The sequence below is a fragment of the Colobus angolensis genome, unplaced genomic scaffold (assembly GCF_000951035.1).
Source record: "Colobus angolensis palliatus isolate OR3802 unplaced genomic scaffold, Cang.pa_1.0 Scaffold77, whole genome shotgun sequence".
NCBI lineage: Eukaryota > Metazoa > Chordata > Mammalia > Primates > Cercopithecidae > Colobus > Colobus angolensis.
In genome coordinates this window covers 4,331,560-4,350,260 of record NW_012121487.1, presented here as the reverse complement: position 1 = coordinate 4,350,260, position 18,701 = coordinate 4,331,560, and the positions used below count along the sequence as shown (strand labels likewise).

The 18,701-nt window shown below is 43.3% G+C and overlaps 1 protein-coding gene across 2 annotated transcripts; it reads left to right on the top strand.

The window, feature by feature from the left end:
* Positions 1-966: 966 nt before the first annotated feature.
* Positions 967-14,571, top strand: ETV3 (ets variant 3). 2 transcript variants are annotated; one of them, XR_001000282.1, is made up of 5 exons: positions 967-1,242; positions 3,186-3,244; positions 3,845-4,082; positions 5,322-5,549; positions 5,599-5,757. XR_001000282.1 is itself a non-coding variant. In XM_011928469.1 (5 exons), exons 2-5 carry the CDS (start codon positions 3,199-3,201, stop codon positions 14,395-14,397), a joined length of 1,536 nt encoding a protein of 511 aa, XP_011783859.1. In that variant the 5' UTR covers positions 967-1,242; positions 3,186-3,198; the 3' UTR covers positions 14,398-14,571. The 2 variants fall into 2 exon arrangements, 1 of the variants encoding a protein (XP_011783859.1); XM_011928469.1 differs by lacking the exon at positions 5,599-5,757 and adding an exon at positions 13,262-14,571 and having other exon boundaries at positions 5,322-5,437.
* The last annotated feature ends 4,130 nt before the right edge of the window (positions 14,572-18,701 follow it).

The following is an 18,701-nucleotide window of genomic DNA, read 5'->3' as shown; positions in this document are numbered from 1 at the left end:
CAATTTTTGTAACAACTATTATTTCCAAGTCCCATGTGGCAGACACAGTGCAAAAGTCTTACTACAGTAGAGGTACAAAACAAAGTTTTGATCCATTTGATCAAAATTTATCTTCAATTCTCCTTCAATCCCATCTCTCTTCTTCACCTCCCCCACGCTCGTATTCTAAATTCTTTAACCTTTACTGATCCTCACTCCTCCCTTTCTTCTGCCTCTGGAGTGAAACTATGCCTGGACACCACTCAGATTTACGGGGGTGGGACTGGAGATAAAGCTGAACTGCTTGAGATTCTTTATCCTTAATTAGCCTTGAAAGAAAGAAAAAAACATGCTTTGGACAGATATTTGTAATTGCCCGAGCAGGAACAAAGGTAAAAGAAAAAGGGGACACGAGTTTTAATGACTTAGGGAAAGGACTTGCAAGCTGCTTAGACTGGGACGAATTAAGACTAAATGCAGTAGGGTGGGAACTAGCGGGGAAGCGGTCATGCTCCCCTGTCTTCCCAGGGAGGAAATGCCAAAGCGACGTGTTTCAGAGAAAGCTTTGCGGTTTCTTTCATACGTATATGAAAGGGCCCTTTCTTAAAAGGTAGGGAACTGCGTCTGAAGTCTGCGGGTCCCGTCTTCCCATTGTGAGGGATCCCCTCTCTGGGAGGTCGCAGGGCCCTTTTCTGGAGAGAGACTGGCCGCCTCTCTGTTGTGTGGCGCCTGGGCCTTCCTGTGGGGTCTGCAAGGTCCCCTCCCCTCGGGAGGTGGGACCCCGGGGCAGCGCCTCGCCCCGCAAATTCCGTTCTGCCTCACTGCGCGGAACTCGCGGGGGAAGCCTGTACCAGCCCAGCGCCCTCTCGCGCCGCGTCACCCCCCCAGCGTCTGCAGGACCCTGGCCCAGCAGCGAGCCGAGACGGCCGCCCGCCACGAGCGTGCGTAACGTGCCCCCGCAGCGTGACGCACGGGCCACGCCGGGGCGGATGCGCGGGATGCGTGTCGGGAGGAGCGCGCAGGGGGCGGAGTGCGGGCGGAAGTCGGCGTCTGCTGAAAGGAGAAAGGAAAGGGAGACGCGGCTGGGTGCGGCGAGGTGAGGCTGGGAACCGGCGGGAGGGCGCCTCCTCCTCCCCCGCCCTTTCTGCTGAGGATGGAAGTGACGACAGCAGCCGAGAAGGTCACTTCCTGCTGGGGTGGATGAGGAGGAGCCGGAGACGCCGCGGAGGAGACTGGACTGAAGACGGACCGTGCCGGGAAGAGGTGAGTCCCGGCCTCGCCTCGGCGGCCGGGCCGTCTGGGTCGGATCCGGGATCCCGGCGGGGATGGCGTCCCTGGGATCGGGGCCGGCCGCCGGGCCGCGTACCCACCCAGCTGGGCCTCACCCAGTACGGGGGGCGGGGGAGGGTGGGAGCCCGTGTCTGTCTGAGGGGCGACAGGGACCCAGGTCAGCGTTCATGCGGTGGCCCCGCGCAGCCCTGAGGCCACGGTTAAGGGAGGTCCAGCCCGGGAGGTGAATGGCAAGGAGGTTCTGGGGGCTGTGGAAGCCAGGACCCGGAGCTGCTGCGGGAAATCCGCAGCGCCAGACTGTGCATGCCTCACTCTTCGGGGAGTGGTCGCGATCAGAGGAAGGGCAGGGGTCCTGTGGTTTGCAGAGTTGAGACGAGTGGCCCTGCTTGGATGAAGTGTCCTTGCAGTGAATATGCGAAAGGCGTGCAGAGGCGCCTCAGGGCTCCTGGGAAAGGGACTTTTATGGGGAAAATTGGAGAGCTGGAGTGTCAAGAGAGGGCTTCCTTGTCAGGTCATTGTTGCAACGGGATTTGAACCCCAGAGTCGTGATGGTTGGAGGGAGTTCTGTGACAGGGTAAAAGGCCTCACGATCCGACAGCACATCCTAGGAGTTAAGAGTCCAGGGCAGCTTCCTGGAGCAGTGGGGAAATTCGTGTTTTTCCTCCCTCATTGTCACTAAGATGGAAGAGGAAGCTCCTGCCTCAGCCCCGGTGCCTTGTTATTGTATATCTCGTGTGTGTGTGTGTGTGTGTGTGTGTTTTCCTTGTCTGTCTTCTCCTTCCTTTGGGGTGTTTATCTTGTCCTCCGCCGCTAGTAGTTTTGTAGACTGACACTGGCTGGTCTCCTTAATGTGTTTGGTGAGAAAAAATATTCAAAAGATCTAGAGGAATCCTAGGTTAGGTGAGATTTCCAAGATAAGGAATTTGTCCCTACCCGGGGGCCACTTAGGCACCTGCATTCTCTCGATTCCTGCTAATGTGGATGCTAAGGGCCTGTCATCCACCCTGGGGAACTGCGAGGGTAGATCTGCCCTCTCCTGCCTCCATGTCCCTCTGGCAGTTTCACCCCTCCCTCCTTTTTGCTAAGTGATTGACACAAAGCTGCTTGCTGGGAGGAACAGGAAATTTATTGAGGAACTGTAAATCTGGATGGAATGAATTCAAATCGCAGCAAGACTCCCTCCACTCACTGGCCAGAAGGGCTTCAGAAATGCCTGCGTTTCACCCCTTCCTGTTAAATGGAGAAAATGTATAATTTTTCTCAAAAACTTTTTGGGAGTTTGTGTGTTTTTTGTATAGAGTAAGTGTACATATGATATGTTTACTTCCTATATCCCAGGGTATTTTTCAAGGAGGAGGGAGCAGTTTCTGGCTGGGAAGAATCTTCCTTCTCCCATCTCACATAATTCAGCAAAATAAATCAAAATCAGATGTTCATTCTTGAGTGGGAATCAGATGGATTTGGGTTTTTTTCACCCTTTAAACTGGCACATCTGGGTGAACTCAGGCTTGTGTATCTTGGCATGTGGGCTTGTCTAGTAATAGAAGACAAACTGTTTGACTTGTTTGGGCTGCATTTTTGGACTCGTTTCACTGTACCCTCCTTTTTTATTTTTATTTTTGTACATTTGAAGGGTTGGTCAGGAGGAGGAAAGCAAATATTAAAGATAGTGTTTACACTTTGTGGTTTAAAGTCAGGTGAGAGATAATTACGGCTTTTGAAGCTGATGACCTGAGGCCCATCATTTGATAATTTGGGGAGTAGCAGTTTGGAGGTGACATGTTTGAAAGAAAGAGAGTTGCATAAGGAAATAACAGGGGAAAGGAAGTTAGTTTGGGGAAAGACTGCCAGAAAACTTTGACAGGATACTAAATAAAATAGCATCTTAGAGTAATTGTGTGGCTTGTGTCTCTCAGCAGGAGGGTGAAAATGAAAGCCGGCTGTAGCATCGTGGAAAAGCCAGAAGGAGGTGGAGGTGAGCAGAAGTTAATCATCTCTGATGTACCTGGAAGGTCCCTCAGTGGTTCCTGTTCTCTCAACTTGAGCTCTGTTCACAAATGTCAGACCATGACTGACAGCCTCTTGGCTAGGTGGATACTGGCAGGACAGTTGTAGGCTTGTTTCCTATGGATGTATATTTAACATGTCTGGTCACCACACCCATATCCCAAGCTTTAGAGTCTCTTTGCTGTTAGAGACACAGTTCCAACCTTAGGGAAAAGGAATTTTCAGCTGTATTTTCCTAAAACATTAGTTTATCTTCCCTGTTTGTTCCCTTTAGCACTTTCATGTCCTTATAGAAAGTAGGTGTGAGATTTAGTAATGTATGAAATGGTAAGATTAGGACATCTGGTTGCTGCTGCCCAACTCTTATCAGATTTAATGATTGCCACAAGGATAGGTGACTTCTCTCTACTTTCCTCTCCCCATTGTGGTTAGGCCCAGCTGACTGAGAGTACTTACAGCATGTTTGCAAAGCACTCTAGATTCAGAGCAGTGGAATGTGCAGTTAGGGTTGCTGGTATGTATGTACCTAGCTCTTAACTAGCTTGATCTTGACCTTCTCACATGAAAGGATATCAGTTTCCTGATTGGGCCTACAAAACAGAGTCGTCCCCAGGCTCCCGGCAGATCCAGCTGTGGCACTTCATCCTGGAGCTGCTGCAGAAGGAAGAGTTCCGCCATGTCATCGCCTGGCAGCAGGGAGAGTACGGGGAATTTGTCATCAAAGATCCAGATGAGGTGGCCCGCCTCTGGGGCCGCAGGAAATGTAAACCACAGATGAATTATGACAAGCTGAGCCGGGCCCTCAGGTAAGGGAAAGGATTCTCAAATCTGTGTTAACAGATTGGAAGGAAACTAAGCTGTTTGGTGAATGCTAGATAAAAGGGTATCAGGTAATAAAAGACTACACTATCTTAGTGAATAATGTGTCACTTAAAGTGGGAGTAGAAGAGCTGTTGAATGTGAGTAGCATAGGCACAGGAGGAGAAAAGGCGTATCTTTGGTTATATGTAGGAGGGGATTCCAATGTGGCTGGCACTGGATCCTGACAGACAGCCGATTCTGCTCTGTAGTGGGCGAGAGTATATGGTGAAACATGGATTGGAGCTCATTTATAATCCAAAAGATTAATTTAGACTTCTCTATTAGAATCTGTCAGAATTTCTTCTTTGGGCTCTCCTGGAAGAAACTTAGAAAAGGATGAAGCAAGTCACGGGAGGAAGATTCAATGATACTGACCTATCTATTCAGGAACTGTGTCTGTGAGCTCAAGTTGTCCATAGCCTGCTGCAACATGTCTAAAGATTGATCACTATAAGTTTTCTCAGGTTCTTTTTTCCCCTTGTCGGTCTTAAATTTCATAGCCCGTTAGCCCTCAAGGGGCTAGAAGGCAGTTTATAACCTCTGCTACTGCATAGATGTAAGACTAAAGGTTCCAGATAATTGAAGTTCTCCTGTCCTGAAATGTACAATCTGTGCAGTGGCTTTGCTGTATTCTTTCACATCCCTTTGAGTCTTTGAAGGTGAAGCAGGCCACACTAGCTGCTGTTTTCCAGATCAGGGCATGCCATTGTTTGACCTGCCACCATAAAACAGTTCTACATTCCTTTGTCTATCTTTTGAGCTTAGGCCTCCCGACTAACCACATCAGGTCTGCTTAGTGACTTGTCTGCCCCCACCTGGGCAAGACGAAAAAGAGAAACTAAGCAGTTAGTGACATGCAGTGCAACCGGAAGGAAATGGACTATAGAATTGAAATTGTAGAGAGATGGAGAAGAAAATGTTTGGGGCTAGGATAGGTGTTCAGAATCTTAAAGTGAAGTTGTCTTTGTAAACCTCTCGGCAAAAACTGGAGCTGAGTTGAAAATTGAGTAACAAAATTAAGCTCTTAGGTCTCCTAGGTCTACCTGGCGGGCCAGGCTGCAAAAGATTGGTAGTGATTTTTGTAATACTTAAGAGCAAGAATTGTTGGTCTCAGTGGCTACCTAAGTGTATTGAAAGCTGTCAGTAGCTACAAGATAAATTGACATGCATTCCTGTTTTTACAGATACTATTACAACAAGAGGATCCTTCATAAAACAAAAGGGAAAAGATTTACCTATAAATTTAACTTCAACAAACTGGTGATGCCCAACTACCCGTTCATCAACATTCGGTCAAGTGGTAAGATACAAACTCTCTTGGTAGGGAATGAATTTTGCATTGAAAATAATTTTTAAAACTCCAAATCTAAGACATAGCATGTTTAGGAAGATTTTAGAAACACTAAAATAATGTGATCCTTTGGATTACCTCAATGTTCTCGCTCAAGTCATCTCACTCAGAGTTACAGGCTGTGCAGTATCAAGATAGATTTCTTTGGTTTATTTGGTTGGTTCCCTTTTCTGCATATTGTTTGTAATCTCCTAGATACTATTACACTGTCTTATTTGGGAATGATGTTTTATAGGTTTGTGATGATCTTTAAGTTCAGGACTCAGTTTTAACACCCAGCCCAATGGTTCTTTCATAGATGGGAACCTGTTTCTACAAACACTTCCGATTTTCTGTGAAACTAGCAAGCTCTGCCTTATCAAGTGAATATCATCAAAACCACAGCATCCTTGATCAGAGAAGGGGGAGGTTCACATGTTTGCAGTGAAAAGCAGTGTCTTTGATCTGCACCAGCAAATCCTCAGAGAACAAGATTCTGGGGTTACTTGACCTTCTCTCCTGTTAAGTGCAGTAGGGCTTCCCCTCCTGACTTTCCTGGTTATAGCTTTCCATCACAGCTCCCCACATTCTCTCTTGATGTTGAAAGCAGTCTCTCAAAAGACTGTTGTTGTGTGGGTTCTTGTTTGCGATTTTTTTCCATATGCAAATCATACTCCTGCCCAAGAAAATACAGTAGTTCCCCTTTATCTGAGCAGTATATGTTCTAAGACCCCTAGTAGATTCTCAAACCACAGATAGTACCAAACTCCATTCTTATATATGATTTTTCTTCCCTTAACCCCACTCGTATGTATCTGTGATAAAGTTGAATTTATAAATGAGGCACAGTAAGAGATTAATGACAATAATAAAATAGAAAAATCATAACAATATGCTGTAATAAAATTATGTGAATGCGGTCTTTCTCAAAATATCTTTGTGTACTGTACAGACCTGTTTTCAGACCTCTGTGGGTAACTAAAACAGTGGAAAGCAAAACCTCAGATAAGAAAGGACTACTGTAGATTGTATTTAACTGTTTTCTGACCAGTCCATCAGTAAGTACTCTGTCATTGTGGCCTTGTATGCTAAGGCAAAGAATGCTGATCATGCAGTAATACAACTTCTCAGAAAAGCTGGAAGAAACCTGAAAAATTAGTGGGGGTGTGGCTGAGAGAACATAATGTTGAGATCCATTGCAGATATGTAATTACTACACAACAAGTTAGGGCAGTTTTAGCTTGACTCTGCTATCATTACAGTTTCATCTCTCCTTCTGTAACCACTCCCTCCTGTCCCTGGGGCATGCATTTAAAAAAAAAAAAAAAAAAGTGGTATTGGAATGCATCTCTCTAATTACAACCTGTTTTCTTTCCTTGTGCCTGAGGGAGAGGCGTTAGGAAATCAGACCTGTTCTAGCCACTCAAATCTTGCTTCCTCTATTTCTCACTCTTGCCCCTTCCTTGTATGCCTAGAGGAATTGGGAATCTAGATGTATATACCAACAATTTTAAAGAATTTGTTGTTTTTTATACCCCTTCACCCCCCTCCCAAAAAAATGTTTCATTCATCTTGTTCTTCTGTCTTTTACCCTTTTTATCTATTGAAAATCCAGAACTTCAGCCACTTGGATAACCTGGAATAGGGCATTCATCAGCCCTGGGAAGTAATGTGGTTTTCCAGGGCAAGGAAACCTGGATCCTCACTCTGGGAAGAATCCGATCTAGAAACTTAACAGTAGTGGCCCAGCACACCTGTTCTGCCTGAAGGCAATTGAACCAACTTTGATCTTTAACCTGAGCTCAAGAAGCCACAAGGGGCCGGGCCAGGTGGCTCACTCCTATAGTCCCAACACTCTGGGAGGCCAAGGCCAGTGGATCAGTTGAGGTCAGGAGTTCAAAACCAGCCTGGCCAACATATGCTGAAATCCTGTCTCTACTAAAAATACAAAAAATACAGGTGGCAGTCACCTATAGTCCCAGCTACTCAGGAGGCCAAGGCAGGAGAATCACTTGAACCCGGGAGGTAGAGGTTGCAGTGAGCTGAGATCATGCCACTGTACTCCAGCCTGGGCGACAGCGAGACTCAGTCTCAAAAAAGCCACAAGGAAAGCAAAACTGTGTCCATTTCTTTTAGTACATCTATCTCTACTACCTGGTTGCTCACATCCTAGATATCGACAACTCCAAAGAACTAGTGTCATTAGTTTATAAAGAACTTTTTGACCAGAAAGGCCAAATGTTGTTTAAGGTTAACTTTATGATAACAAAGGAATGTAACATTTATTGAACATCTACTTTGTGGAGGTACTTTTGCTTAGTAGTTTTGTGAATTATCTCATTCAACTCTTCAACCCAGTAAGGTGAATGTCTTGATATCCACATTTTACAAACGATAAAATTAGGAAAACGACAGCAAAGTTAAAGACTGATCAGGGTAGGTTGAATAGTTATCTATTGAACAGTTTCTCGGGAAACAATTCCTGAGAGATTGAGCTATTGAAATCTAGCTCTTATTTAATAGATCATATATTCCTCCTCTAGATTGGGATTCATTTGTTCAACAGATAATGGGAGTTCTTTACCTCAAGGAACTTAGAATTTAGCATGAGAGATAAGATATGCCGGGTTTAATGCAATGTGAAATGTGATAAGTACTCTAAATAGAGCTGTGTGGATTTAGATCCTGGAGGCCAGTGAGATCATGTCTACAAGGTGGGTTGATAACAGTTGGGGTATTCTGGTCTGTGTATTTTATCATGAAAAGCATCCTATATAATACATTATTAAAATATTTTCTTATATTTGCATAAGAAACATTGGAAAGATACAGAAGATACTGTCAGGATCGGGGCAGGACAGACCAGTTAGGGATGGACTTGATACCTCTCAGTCTATGCCTCTCTACTCCCACCAACCCCAGTTTTTTTTTTTTTTATTTTGGAAAACTCCAAACCTATAGGAATATTGGAAAAAGGACAGTAAACACCCATATATCCTTTATCTAGTTTCACTAATGGTTAATATTGTAGCCACATTTGCTTTATCTCTTTCTATTTATATATACTTTTTAAATCTTTTGAGATTAAGTTGCAGACATCATGACATTTCGTCCCTGTGTACTTCAGCTTGTATTTCCCAGGAACAAGGACATTCTCCTCCGTAACCACAATAACATTACCACACCCAGGATGTTTAACATTGATATAATGCTGTTATCTAATACATAGTCCATATTTGAATGATAGTTGTCTTTTTATGGTTTAATTTTTGTACCATGATTAATAAAAAAATTATTTTAACAATGACATGCAATTTGCTATGCTTGGTACTATTCTAAGGGCTTTACAAATATTAACTCTTAATCCTCATAACAATAGGCCCTGTTCTGACCTATTTTACAGGTAAGGAAACTGAGGCACAGACAGGTAAGCTGTCCAGAGGCACATAACTAGTAAGTGGTAGGACCAAGACTTGAACCTAGGCGAAGACTTTATGAATTCCATTTTGCCAGAGGGGGTCAAAGATTCCAGTGTGCTACTTGTACTAAGCTACAAGGTAGAAGGTGCCAGAACTGAGATTCAGAGCCAGTTTTTTTCAACCCCAGTACTTGAATTTCATGGTGACTTCATGGAGGTGGTCTTATAAAGCAATGATATTCAGACTTTCTTTTTTAGCAGCAAACTTTCTTTCTAAGCAAAACCTTAGGTTTGATATAGCAACATATAAAAGTAGGGCTACTCCAGTTAATCAGAGGTAAGGGTTCCAGAATGCTACCTTCCCAGTATTGCTTCTAGTCTCACCTCCCATTACGCCACCTAAATGCATTAGGAAAATACTGCTTATTATGTCTCCTTTACAGTATACCTTAACATAGGTAAAGACTGAGATTCCTCCAGTTTATTATTATTAGTTTTTTTAATAAAAAACTAGATTTTGGGCCAGGCATGGTGGCTTATGCCTATAATCCCTGTACTTTAGGAGGCGGAGGTGGGTGGATCATGAGGTCAGGTGTTTGAGACCAGCCTGACCAATACAGTGAAACCCCATCTCTACTAAAAATACAAAAACCGGCCAGTCACGGTGGTGCGCACCTGTAGTCCCAGCTACTTGGGAGGCTGAGGCAGAAGAATTGCTTGAATCTGGGAGTTGGAGGTTGCAGTGAGCCGAGATCGCCCCACTGCACTCCAGCCTGGGTGACAGAGCAAGATTCTGTCTCAAAAAAACAAAACAACAACAAAAAAAAACTAGATTGAATCAAGCATTTCTAAATTGCTTAGGAGACAGGACCTTTTCCTGCACATTGGAAAGATACAGAAGATACTGTCAGGATCGGGGCAGGACATACTTCATTCTTCTGAGTACATAGAAGTGGCTTTTTGCTTTTGAGTAGATGTACTCTTAATTAAAAGTCAAGATCCAAAAGAATCAAAAAGGGTAGAATTGTAGCCACCGTAATTGGCTAGTAGAAGAATACATTTGGCCTGGGACCCTCTTGGCTCTACTCAAATCATTTGCAAGGTCATCCCTCTGTTCTTCCTAATTTTAAGATGAAATCAGTGGCTTTATTTTTTTTTTTTTCAATCTGTGATTTTGTTTTTAATTATCTTAAGTTTTATGATCATGCATAATTTTTAAATGTGTATATTTCCTCTACTTAATTCCTTTTAAGTTGGCAAAAGCACCATTTCCAATCACAAATACATAGCAGTTCTACAGTGTTATGTTTCTGAATGGCTGTTTAAAGACAATCCCAAATTATAACTTAGTCTGAATTAGATGTAAAGAATTAATAAGTATCTGATCCTATAGAATACCTATAAAATGTGAGAAATGTTAAATCTTTATTTGATACTACACATAAACCTACTAAAATGCCTTTCAATAAGTAAAAGGAATCATTTTAGATACAGAGAATTCTAATTAGATTGGCTATTGTTAAGGCCAAAAATATAAAGTAGACATTGCTACCTTATATTCATCCCTTGCCTTTAAGAGGCAAATGAACATAAAACACTGGTGAATCTTGCTTGGTTCTGAGACAGTGAAGGAATTTCCCCAGTATTTAAATACATTCACATAACCAGTTATGTAAATCTAAATATAAAACCATTCTCCAATAGGTTTTAAGATGGCATTCATCATCTTTGTGAAAAATTGAACATTACTAATGAAGTCCAGTCATATATTTAGAAGGGGTAAACAGTGATAGAGAGCATTTACTAAATCGGAATTACTATTAAAATTCCAAAAGCCAAACATACTCATCTAACCTCAAGTCAGTCTTAATTAAATCAGGACTGCCCAACAAAAATAATTCTGTCAGTCACTCATGATGTGGATTCTGGTTTTTGAGATCTGTTAAATTATGGTACACATAAAAAAGTCATGAGGCTTCTGTTTTGTAATAAATAATGGCAGTGTCCCATTATTACCCATTAGTAGTTTTTTTGAGATAAGCTATCAAGTCTACCCTTTTCTGCCTCTTCTTAATGTTGGCAAAGATCATTTTTGTTCCAGGGATGTACTTTTTGGCATTCTCCAAATACTCCATCAGTGTTCTTATTGGCATCTGTGTAAGAGAATCCAGTGGCCTGACTTGTCTTCCACCCAAAGAGACACGGAGATTAGGCCCAGTCTCGTGCTTGCCTCCCTTTTCCACAGTGTGACATTGGGCACGCTTCTGAACACAAATCTTCTTGCCTTTCTCAACATCACCCGTATTTAATTCTCTCTTTCATCACTGACACTATGAAGGTTCCTGCTCGGAAGCCAGACGTCCTGCCCTCTCAGTCAGACGCTTAAAAAAAAAAAAAAAAAAAAAAGGCCTGCAGAACAGTTTTCTGTGGAACATTAGTTTGAGAAATGAGGCTCTGTCATAGTGTCACTCAGTCACATGTACCTAGAAAGCTACAGTCTTACAAATACCAGCAGACTCCAGAGTATGCTAGACCAAGAGGAGAAGGCACCAGCTGATGGGAAGCAGTTCCTAACCATACCATATCTGTGTGCCTTTTTTGTTTCCACTTATAGATCACTATACTTTTGCTTAAAATTTTGGGGTTTTTTTTCTATTTTTTTCTTCTCCCTTTTTCCTTCTTCCTTATTCATCTTTGCCTCAGAACCCTGCTGATATTATTTTAGAAGCTGCTGACACTTCCCAGGAACCCACAGGTTCCTGAGGCCTCAGATGACATACCTTTTTCATGTCTCATCAGGAGGACCACTGAGGGAAGTTGAGAACCATGAGCCACTAAAGGTGACATGGGCTGGGCGCAGTGGCTCACACCTGTAATCCCAGCACTTTGGGAGGCTGAAGCGAGTGGATCATTTGAGGCCAGGAGTTTGAGATCAGCCTGGCCAACATGGTGAAACCCGGTCTTTACTAAAAACAACAATAATTAGCTGGGCATGGTGGCCCATGCCTGTAATCCCAGCTACTCCAGAGGCTAAGGCACGAGAATCACTTGAACCCAGGAGGTGGAGGTTGCATTGAGCCAAGATGGTGCCAGTGCACTCCAACCTGGGCAACAGAGCGAAATCCTGTCTCAGAGAAGAAGAAAAAAAGTAGACATAAATAGCACAGTGTATGTTATCACTTAGAGCTTTACATTTTAGTAAGCAAACTTGGGAGAAGGAATTGTAGGTCCTGGATTTTCTCCCAGCCTCTTTAATGTTTAAAAGCAGGTTGCAAATGGAGATCATTCAGTAGAATTTGTTAGAGGAATGTAGATTTGGAGAGATTGAAAAATATTTGAATCTCTGTGAAGTAGTGATTGTGTATCAGGAATGATAAAACACTTGGCAATAAGAACTTACCTTAACAAATGTGTAGCCTTTTTAAAAATTAAGCTGTTTTTACTAAAATAAAACAGCTTAAATAAACAGTTTTTACTAAAATAAAACAGACCCTGTACCTGTGTATGTCAGGTACAGGGTCTTTGAGTTTTTAAGGCATTACTTTACATGCATGTCATTTCCAGTTTTGTTGATTTGTTTTTTGGTTTGGTGTGGTTTGGTTTGCTTGCTTTTTATATGTGGCCAAGCAGTGCATCCAGGAATGGGGCCTTGGCCCAAGCAGAGCTTCTTTGAAGGTACAGGCAGCCAGAGCAGCTCTGTCCCCTCCCCACATCCCATCTTGAAATATATCTTTATTCCAACAAGGAAAAATGTGATAGCATGTGGGTAGTCTAGGCAGTGAGTAAACATCAGATGTCCTCTTGTAGCAAGTATCTATATGTTGTTATTATTTTCTATCTTAAATGTTCTTGAATGTTTATATTTCAGTAAACCTCTACCTCGTCTCACACACACACGAATATATATATATGGCCAAAATTACGGAAATAAGACTATTTGCAGAGCTAAAATTTGAAACAGGTAATATATACACAATATTTAGAGGTGCAGAGAAGGCTCTTGTACCCATTCATTCCTTCCACTTAATATTTATTGTGTACTTCCTAATTGTTAAGCCCTGAACGCGAGGTGTACAGTTGTGAACAACAGGAAGTCCCTGCCATGTGGAATTTAGGTTTTAGAATATGGATAAGCAATTACAATGTTTTTGACAGTAAGGAGTACTGTGAAGACAGTAAAGAGACTAGAAAAGGATGACAAATTGAGTAGAAGCAGCTGAACAGTAGTTACTAGGAAGTTGGAGAACTATGGGATTCAGTCCAGTTGGAATGATTGTTTCCTATTACTACTAAATATTTTGCACTTATTTAGCGTAAGTGATGATAATGAATGAGCAGTCCTCTGATAGAGGCTTTTGTATTTTCCACCGTCACAGGTGTGGTTCCTCAGAGTGCGCCACCAGTGCCAACAGCCTCTTCCCGGTTCCATTTCCCACCTCTGGACACCCATTCTCCAACCAGTGATGTGCAGCCGGGACGGTTCTCTGCTAGCTCCCTAACTGCTTCTGGCCAGGAGTCCAGTAATGGTACTGATAGAAAGGCTGAGCTTTCAGAGCTGGAGGATGGCTCAGCTGCTGACTGGCGCCGGGGTGTGGATCCCATGTCCTCCAGGAATGCCATTGGCGGAGGAGGGATTGGCCATCAGAAACGCAAGCCTGACATAATGCTTCCTCTGTTTGCTAGGCCAGGGATGTACCCTGACCCCCACAGTCCCTTCGCTGTTTCTCCAATCCCTGGCCGCGGAGGTGTCCTTAATGTCCCCATTTCACCAGCCCTCTCCCTGACTCCCACCATCTTCTCCTATAGCCCATCACCTGGCCTGAGTCCTTTCACCAGCAGCAGCTGCTTCTCCTTCAACCCTGAGGAAATGAAACACTACCTTCATTCTCAAGCTTGTTCTGTGTTCAACTACCATCTGAGTCCTCGGACTTTTCCCCGTTACCCGGGGCTCATGGTTCCACCACTGCAGTGCCAGATGCATCCTGAGGAGTCAACTCAGTTCTCCATCAAGCTGCAGCCCCCACCAGTTGGGCGGAAGAACCGGGAGAGGGTTGAGAGCAGCGAGGAGTCAGCACCAGTCACCGTGCCCACCATGGCTTCTGTTCCCCCAAGAATCAAGGTGGAACCTGCCTCTGAAAAGGATCCTGAGAGCCTCAGGCAGTCGGCACGAGGGAAGGAGGAGCACACTCAAGAAGAGGGCACTGTGCCAAGCCGGACCGTTGAGGAGGAAAAAGGCACCATCTTTGCTCGTCCTGCACCACCCATCTGGCCCTCTGTGCCCATTAGCACCCCAAGTGAAGAACCTCTGGAGGTGACTGAAGATGGTGAGGACAGGCCTGGCAAAGAGCCCAGTGCACCTGAGAAGAAAGAAGATGCCCTGATGCCCCCCAAGCTTCGGTTGAAGCGGCGCTGGAATGATGACCCTGAAGCCCGAGAGCTGAGCAAGAGTGGCAAGTTCCTCTGGAATGGGTCAGGACCCCAGAGCTTGGCAACAGCAGCAGCTGATGCTTAGAACTGGAAGTGGATGAGGAGCTGTTTATACTATAATCAAATACATACATGTATTTATGTAGCAAGAGTTCAGGGTAGGGGGGAGGGAGTTAAACTGGTTTGATCATTCTGGGGGCATAGACTTGTATTTTTATGTTTTGGGGATGGGATGGGGTTATCTTCTGTTGTAAATTAGGTGGGATATGAACACACTTATTTTCCTGGTGAGTAGGACACAGGGAGGGTATTGAACTCAAAGGAGAAGGAGCCTCTATTTCCTGTTGAGGCTTACACTTTCTGACAAGGAAACTCCCAAAAGGCCAAGATACTTTTTGGTCCCATGATAGTTCAGGTTCCAGACTTTTCTTTTCTATTGTATTTATATGTGGAAAGCCATTAATGAATTTATTTTGCTCCAAGAGATACACATAAAAGGGAAAAGGGCATGGTTGGGAGGTTGGGCAGTAAGACACCATTAATACTAAGTATTTTGCCTGAAATGCTTCTTTATATTATTTCAGGGGAGGAATAAGATAATCTCAGACTTACTGGGGTGGGGCCTGGGGGATGTTCAGATGTTACTCTTTCTTCTTCCCTTTTTTGTTTTTTTGGATTGGTGGTGTTTGGCATTTTTTTCTTTTCCTTTTTAAAGAAAATGTTTTCAGGAAACATGAACAAACATACTGCCAGTTATAGTGGGACTGGGAAGGCACAGGAGCTGGCAGCCTCTCAGCTGTATTGTTGAGACAGCAAGCCCTGCTGTGAGCTTCTCAGACTTTTCACCTACTTCACCTATTAAGAAGCCATGAGGAGTTGTAAACTCTTGTTCAGGGAAGAAAAGAGGGCAGGAGGAAGTAACCCAATGCCTTTAAAAACAAAACAAATGAAAAAAAATATTCATTTTTCCTTTTCTATTGTGGGTTTGGGGAGCCAAACCAAAGTGTGACTGTGAGCAGATTCACTGAGAGGCGTGACAACATTATTGAAGAGGTCTTTCCATTATGTCTGGTTCTCTTATTTTCTTAAGTCAAGCCTTAACTATGAACATACTTTAAGATGATACGGGTCTGTCACCATAAACCTGTAAAGGGCATGGACAGCTTTTCAGATAATCCAGGAATGTTGAGACATGGCTAAGTTTCTAGCTGATATTTAGTCATTCCCTCTTGATATTGTTGGGATGGGTAGCCAAAAGGCAGGCTTGTGGGAGTTAAGAGCCGATGATACCTGGAAACATGGAAGGTAGCTGGGGGTACAAGTGGATGTTTGTTGAGACTGCAGAAAGAGGTGGAAAGAAGATACAGAAGGCAACCAGATGCCAAACGGCCTGGCATGAATGAAAGAGTTGGCATCTGTCCTGTTGTGGTGTTCCCATTCTTGCCATACCCATTTGCCCAGATTGTTCTGATTCTCATGTTCAATTGACTATCCCACATGAGACTCCAGTTTGTAGGCACTGAGGGATTGTTTCTTCCCGGGAAATTCCCTTCCAACAACTTCAGAGGAATGGGAAAGTATTCATCTTACGTGAAGCAAAGGAGCCTGGACTAGGGGCAGAGAGAAAGAAGCAGCAGCCCACCTTCTATGTGTGTGCATGTGTGCCTGTGTTGTGTACATCAGTACCTGACTGTGGCTCAGATCTGCACAGCAGCAGGGAGAGAAGAAATCACTCCATATCTGATGAGAGGAAGGGTGGCACAGGGATGGTGTCTACAATTAGAGACATTCCTGACTCCACCTTAGCCTAAGCAAACTATATACTGAGTAACATTTGAGGGTTGTCTTTTAATCGTGGGGGGTGTTTTTTTCCTTTTTAGACTACATTGCTTAGACAAGAGAGGGAGGGACTCAGAAAAGGTTAGCGTGGTGAGGGTGACAGTAGATGGCCTGGGATGACTTGAGTCCATCATACTATTGTTTGGCAGGTGTCCTCCCCCTTGTTTGATTCAAATTCCTTGGAGTGACCTGCCTTTCCCTAGGAACGGGAATGAGAGCGTGGTCCCCAGCAACTCAGGCTGCACAGGGCTCCCCGTTCAGGCCGCCTTTGGTGGTTGTGCTTTTGTAAGTTTCTTTCTCTGCACTTCGACTTACCTCTGAATCAGAAAGCAAGCCCAGCAGGTGAATGAGGGATGTCTGCTTGGCATTGCCCAATCTAACCAGGGAGGCTGACTGGCCACCCACTGTCCACTAGAGGGGAGAGCCAGCAGATGTTGGTATGAACTCAGGAATAGAAACACGAGGCCTTTTTAAATAAGAGGGAGAAGAATCCATGATGCATACCTGTAACCCCCTAGAACCCAAGTGCCAGAATTAATTCCTAGATGCTGCTTCTGTTTGAACAAAACGTCACTGCTTTTACACTTGAAAAACAACACACTCGAAAAATGTTCAACTCCATGAAAAATATTTTTTGGCTTTAAGAAATTGTTTGGTGTTTAACTGTTTCCTTTGATTGCCATTCCACCAGTAAATTGTTGGTTGATTTGCACTGCACACTGGGGTTGGGGTTGGTGGGGGAGGGTCCTCATACAGAGCCGAACTTGGGGTTGCTCAGGAAGTGAACCAGGGAATGTGGAGGTCATTGACATTGCCTGGGACAAAAGAGTGGGAGATAGTTTTTCTCCCCTCAGCCCACTCCTGGTAGCACCTGTGGCCAGCCTGGTACAAAGCCAGGCCTTTCTCTTCTGTGAGCATCTCATCACTGTCCAGCAGCAGGTGGAAAAAGGGGGAAAACAACCAGACCCCTTTTTTCCAAATTTTGCTGTGCCAAATGTTTAAAATTTTGCAAATATAAATCTATTGAAATTTCATTAATCAAGAGCTTCTTCGTGTAAAGTTTGCTTTTTTAGCTATAGAAAAAGAAAACAGTAAGTATCTCTTAAGGGCATCCAGCCTTGCTGAGCTCACCTTTTTTCCTGAAGAATGGGTAAGAGTGAAATATTTCATATGAACATTTCACCAAGTCCCTTCACCCGAATTTTGAAGCTGCATTAAACCCAACTCACTAACACAGGGAATGATTGCACCCTAGTCCTGTGTGGGCCAAGAAACTTTCAGAAGCATTAAAAAAATAGTTGAAGTATATCACTTCTCACGAGGTGGGTAGAGTCAGTTGGCTGTTTGTCCCTTGTTTTTTATTTATTCCATAATTAATGTTTGTGCTTTTTGTTTGGTAAACAGTAATGGAACGTACATTTTTATTTTGTTTAGAAGACAACTTTGATTCAGTCTTTCAAGAACTGTTCCATTCTTGGTTTCTTCTTAGGGGGAAAAAAGTTACCAGTGAATTTGTTTTGAGGTATTTAAGCATTCTTTGAGTTATAGAATTGTGATGCAGGGATTTGTGAATGAGACATTTACATGTGAACGGTGACTTCACTAGTTACCTGCTTAAGCAGAGTAAAGTGTGTATATGTACATAAAATGTAAGTAATCTTAACTCCATTGTGCAGTGCCTTTTAGATGTTCCGCTTTCTATAAAGTCTTCAAATTTTTGCATATATATTATATATATGATGTAATGTTATAGAAATATATGTATAATATACATATTTTTTTCCAGGGGTATCTGATAGCTCTGTATTTTGTTATGGAAGTTGAAAGAAAAAAGTATTTTACCTCAGAAATTAAAGTTAAATAAAAAAATACTTTTAAGTAATGTTTGCTGAGAGTTGTTTCTGTTGTTGGTCATACACTGTGCTGGGCTGGTCACGCCAGAGAATTTGCCAAGTCTGTTCTCGCTCACCCACCCTTACGCTTTTTTATTCCTGTTGCACAGGTTCCAACCTAGTAAGGAAATAGGTTCTTAACAGTTCTGGAGACTTTCCATTTTCTTGAGTGAATGGCTGCTACCAGGTAAAACTAACTGAAGCCAGAGACCCAAGTTAGGTGGAACTTTCTATCTCAAGATTATTGTGAAGATTCTTTAAGAGTACATGTCAAAGCCAGACACAAAAGACCACACATCGCCTGATTCCATTTACATGAAGTGTCCAGAATGGGCAAATCTGTAGAGACTGAGCGCATATTAGTGGTTGCCAGGGTAAAGTGGGGAGTAACTATTAACAAGTCAGATTTCGTTTTTAGGGTGATGAAAATGTTCAGAACTTAGTGATAGTTGGACAACTATTTGAATATAACAAAAACTACTGAATGACAATCACTCCGAAAGGGTGAATTTTGTGGCATGTAAATTATATCTCAGGAAAGGTGGTTTCGTTGGGTGTTTTGGAGTTTAAGTACAAAACACCTTTTTTAAGGGCAAACCAGTACTAGGGAAACAGTATTTCCCAGTAGATGACAAGAATCCAGAGAGGTAGGAGGGGA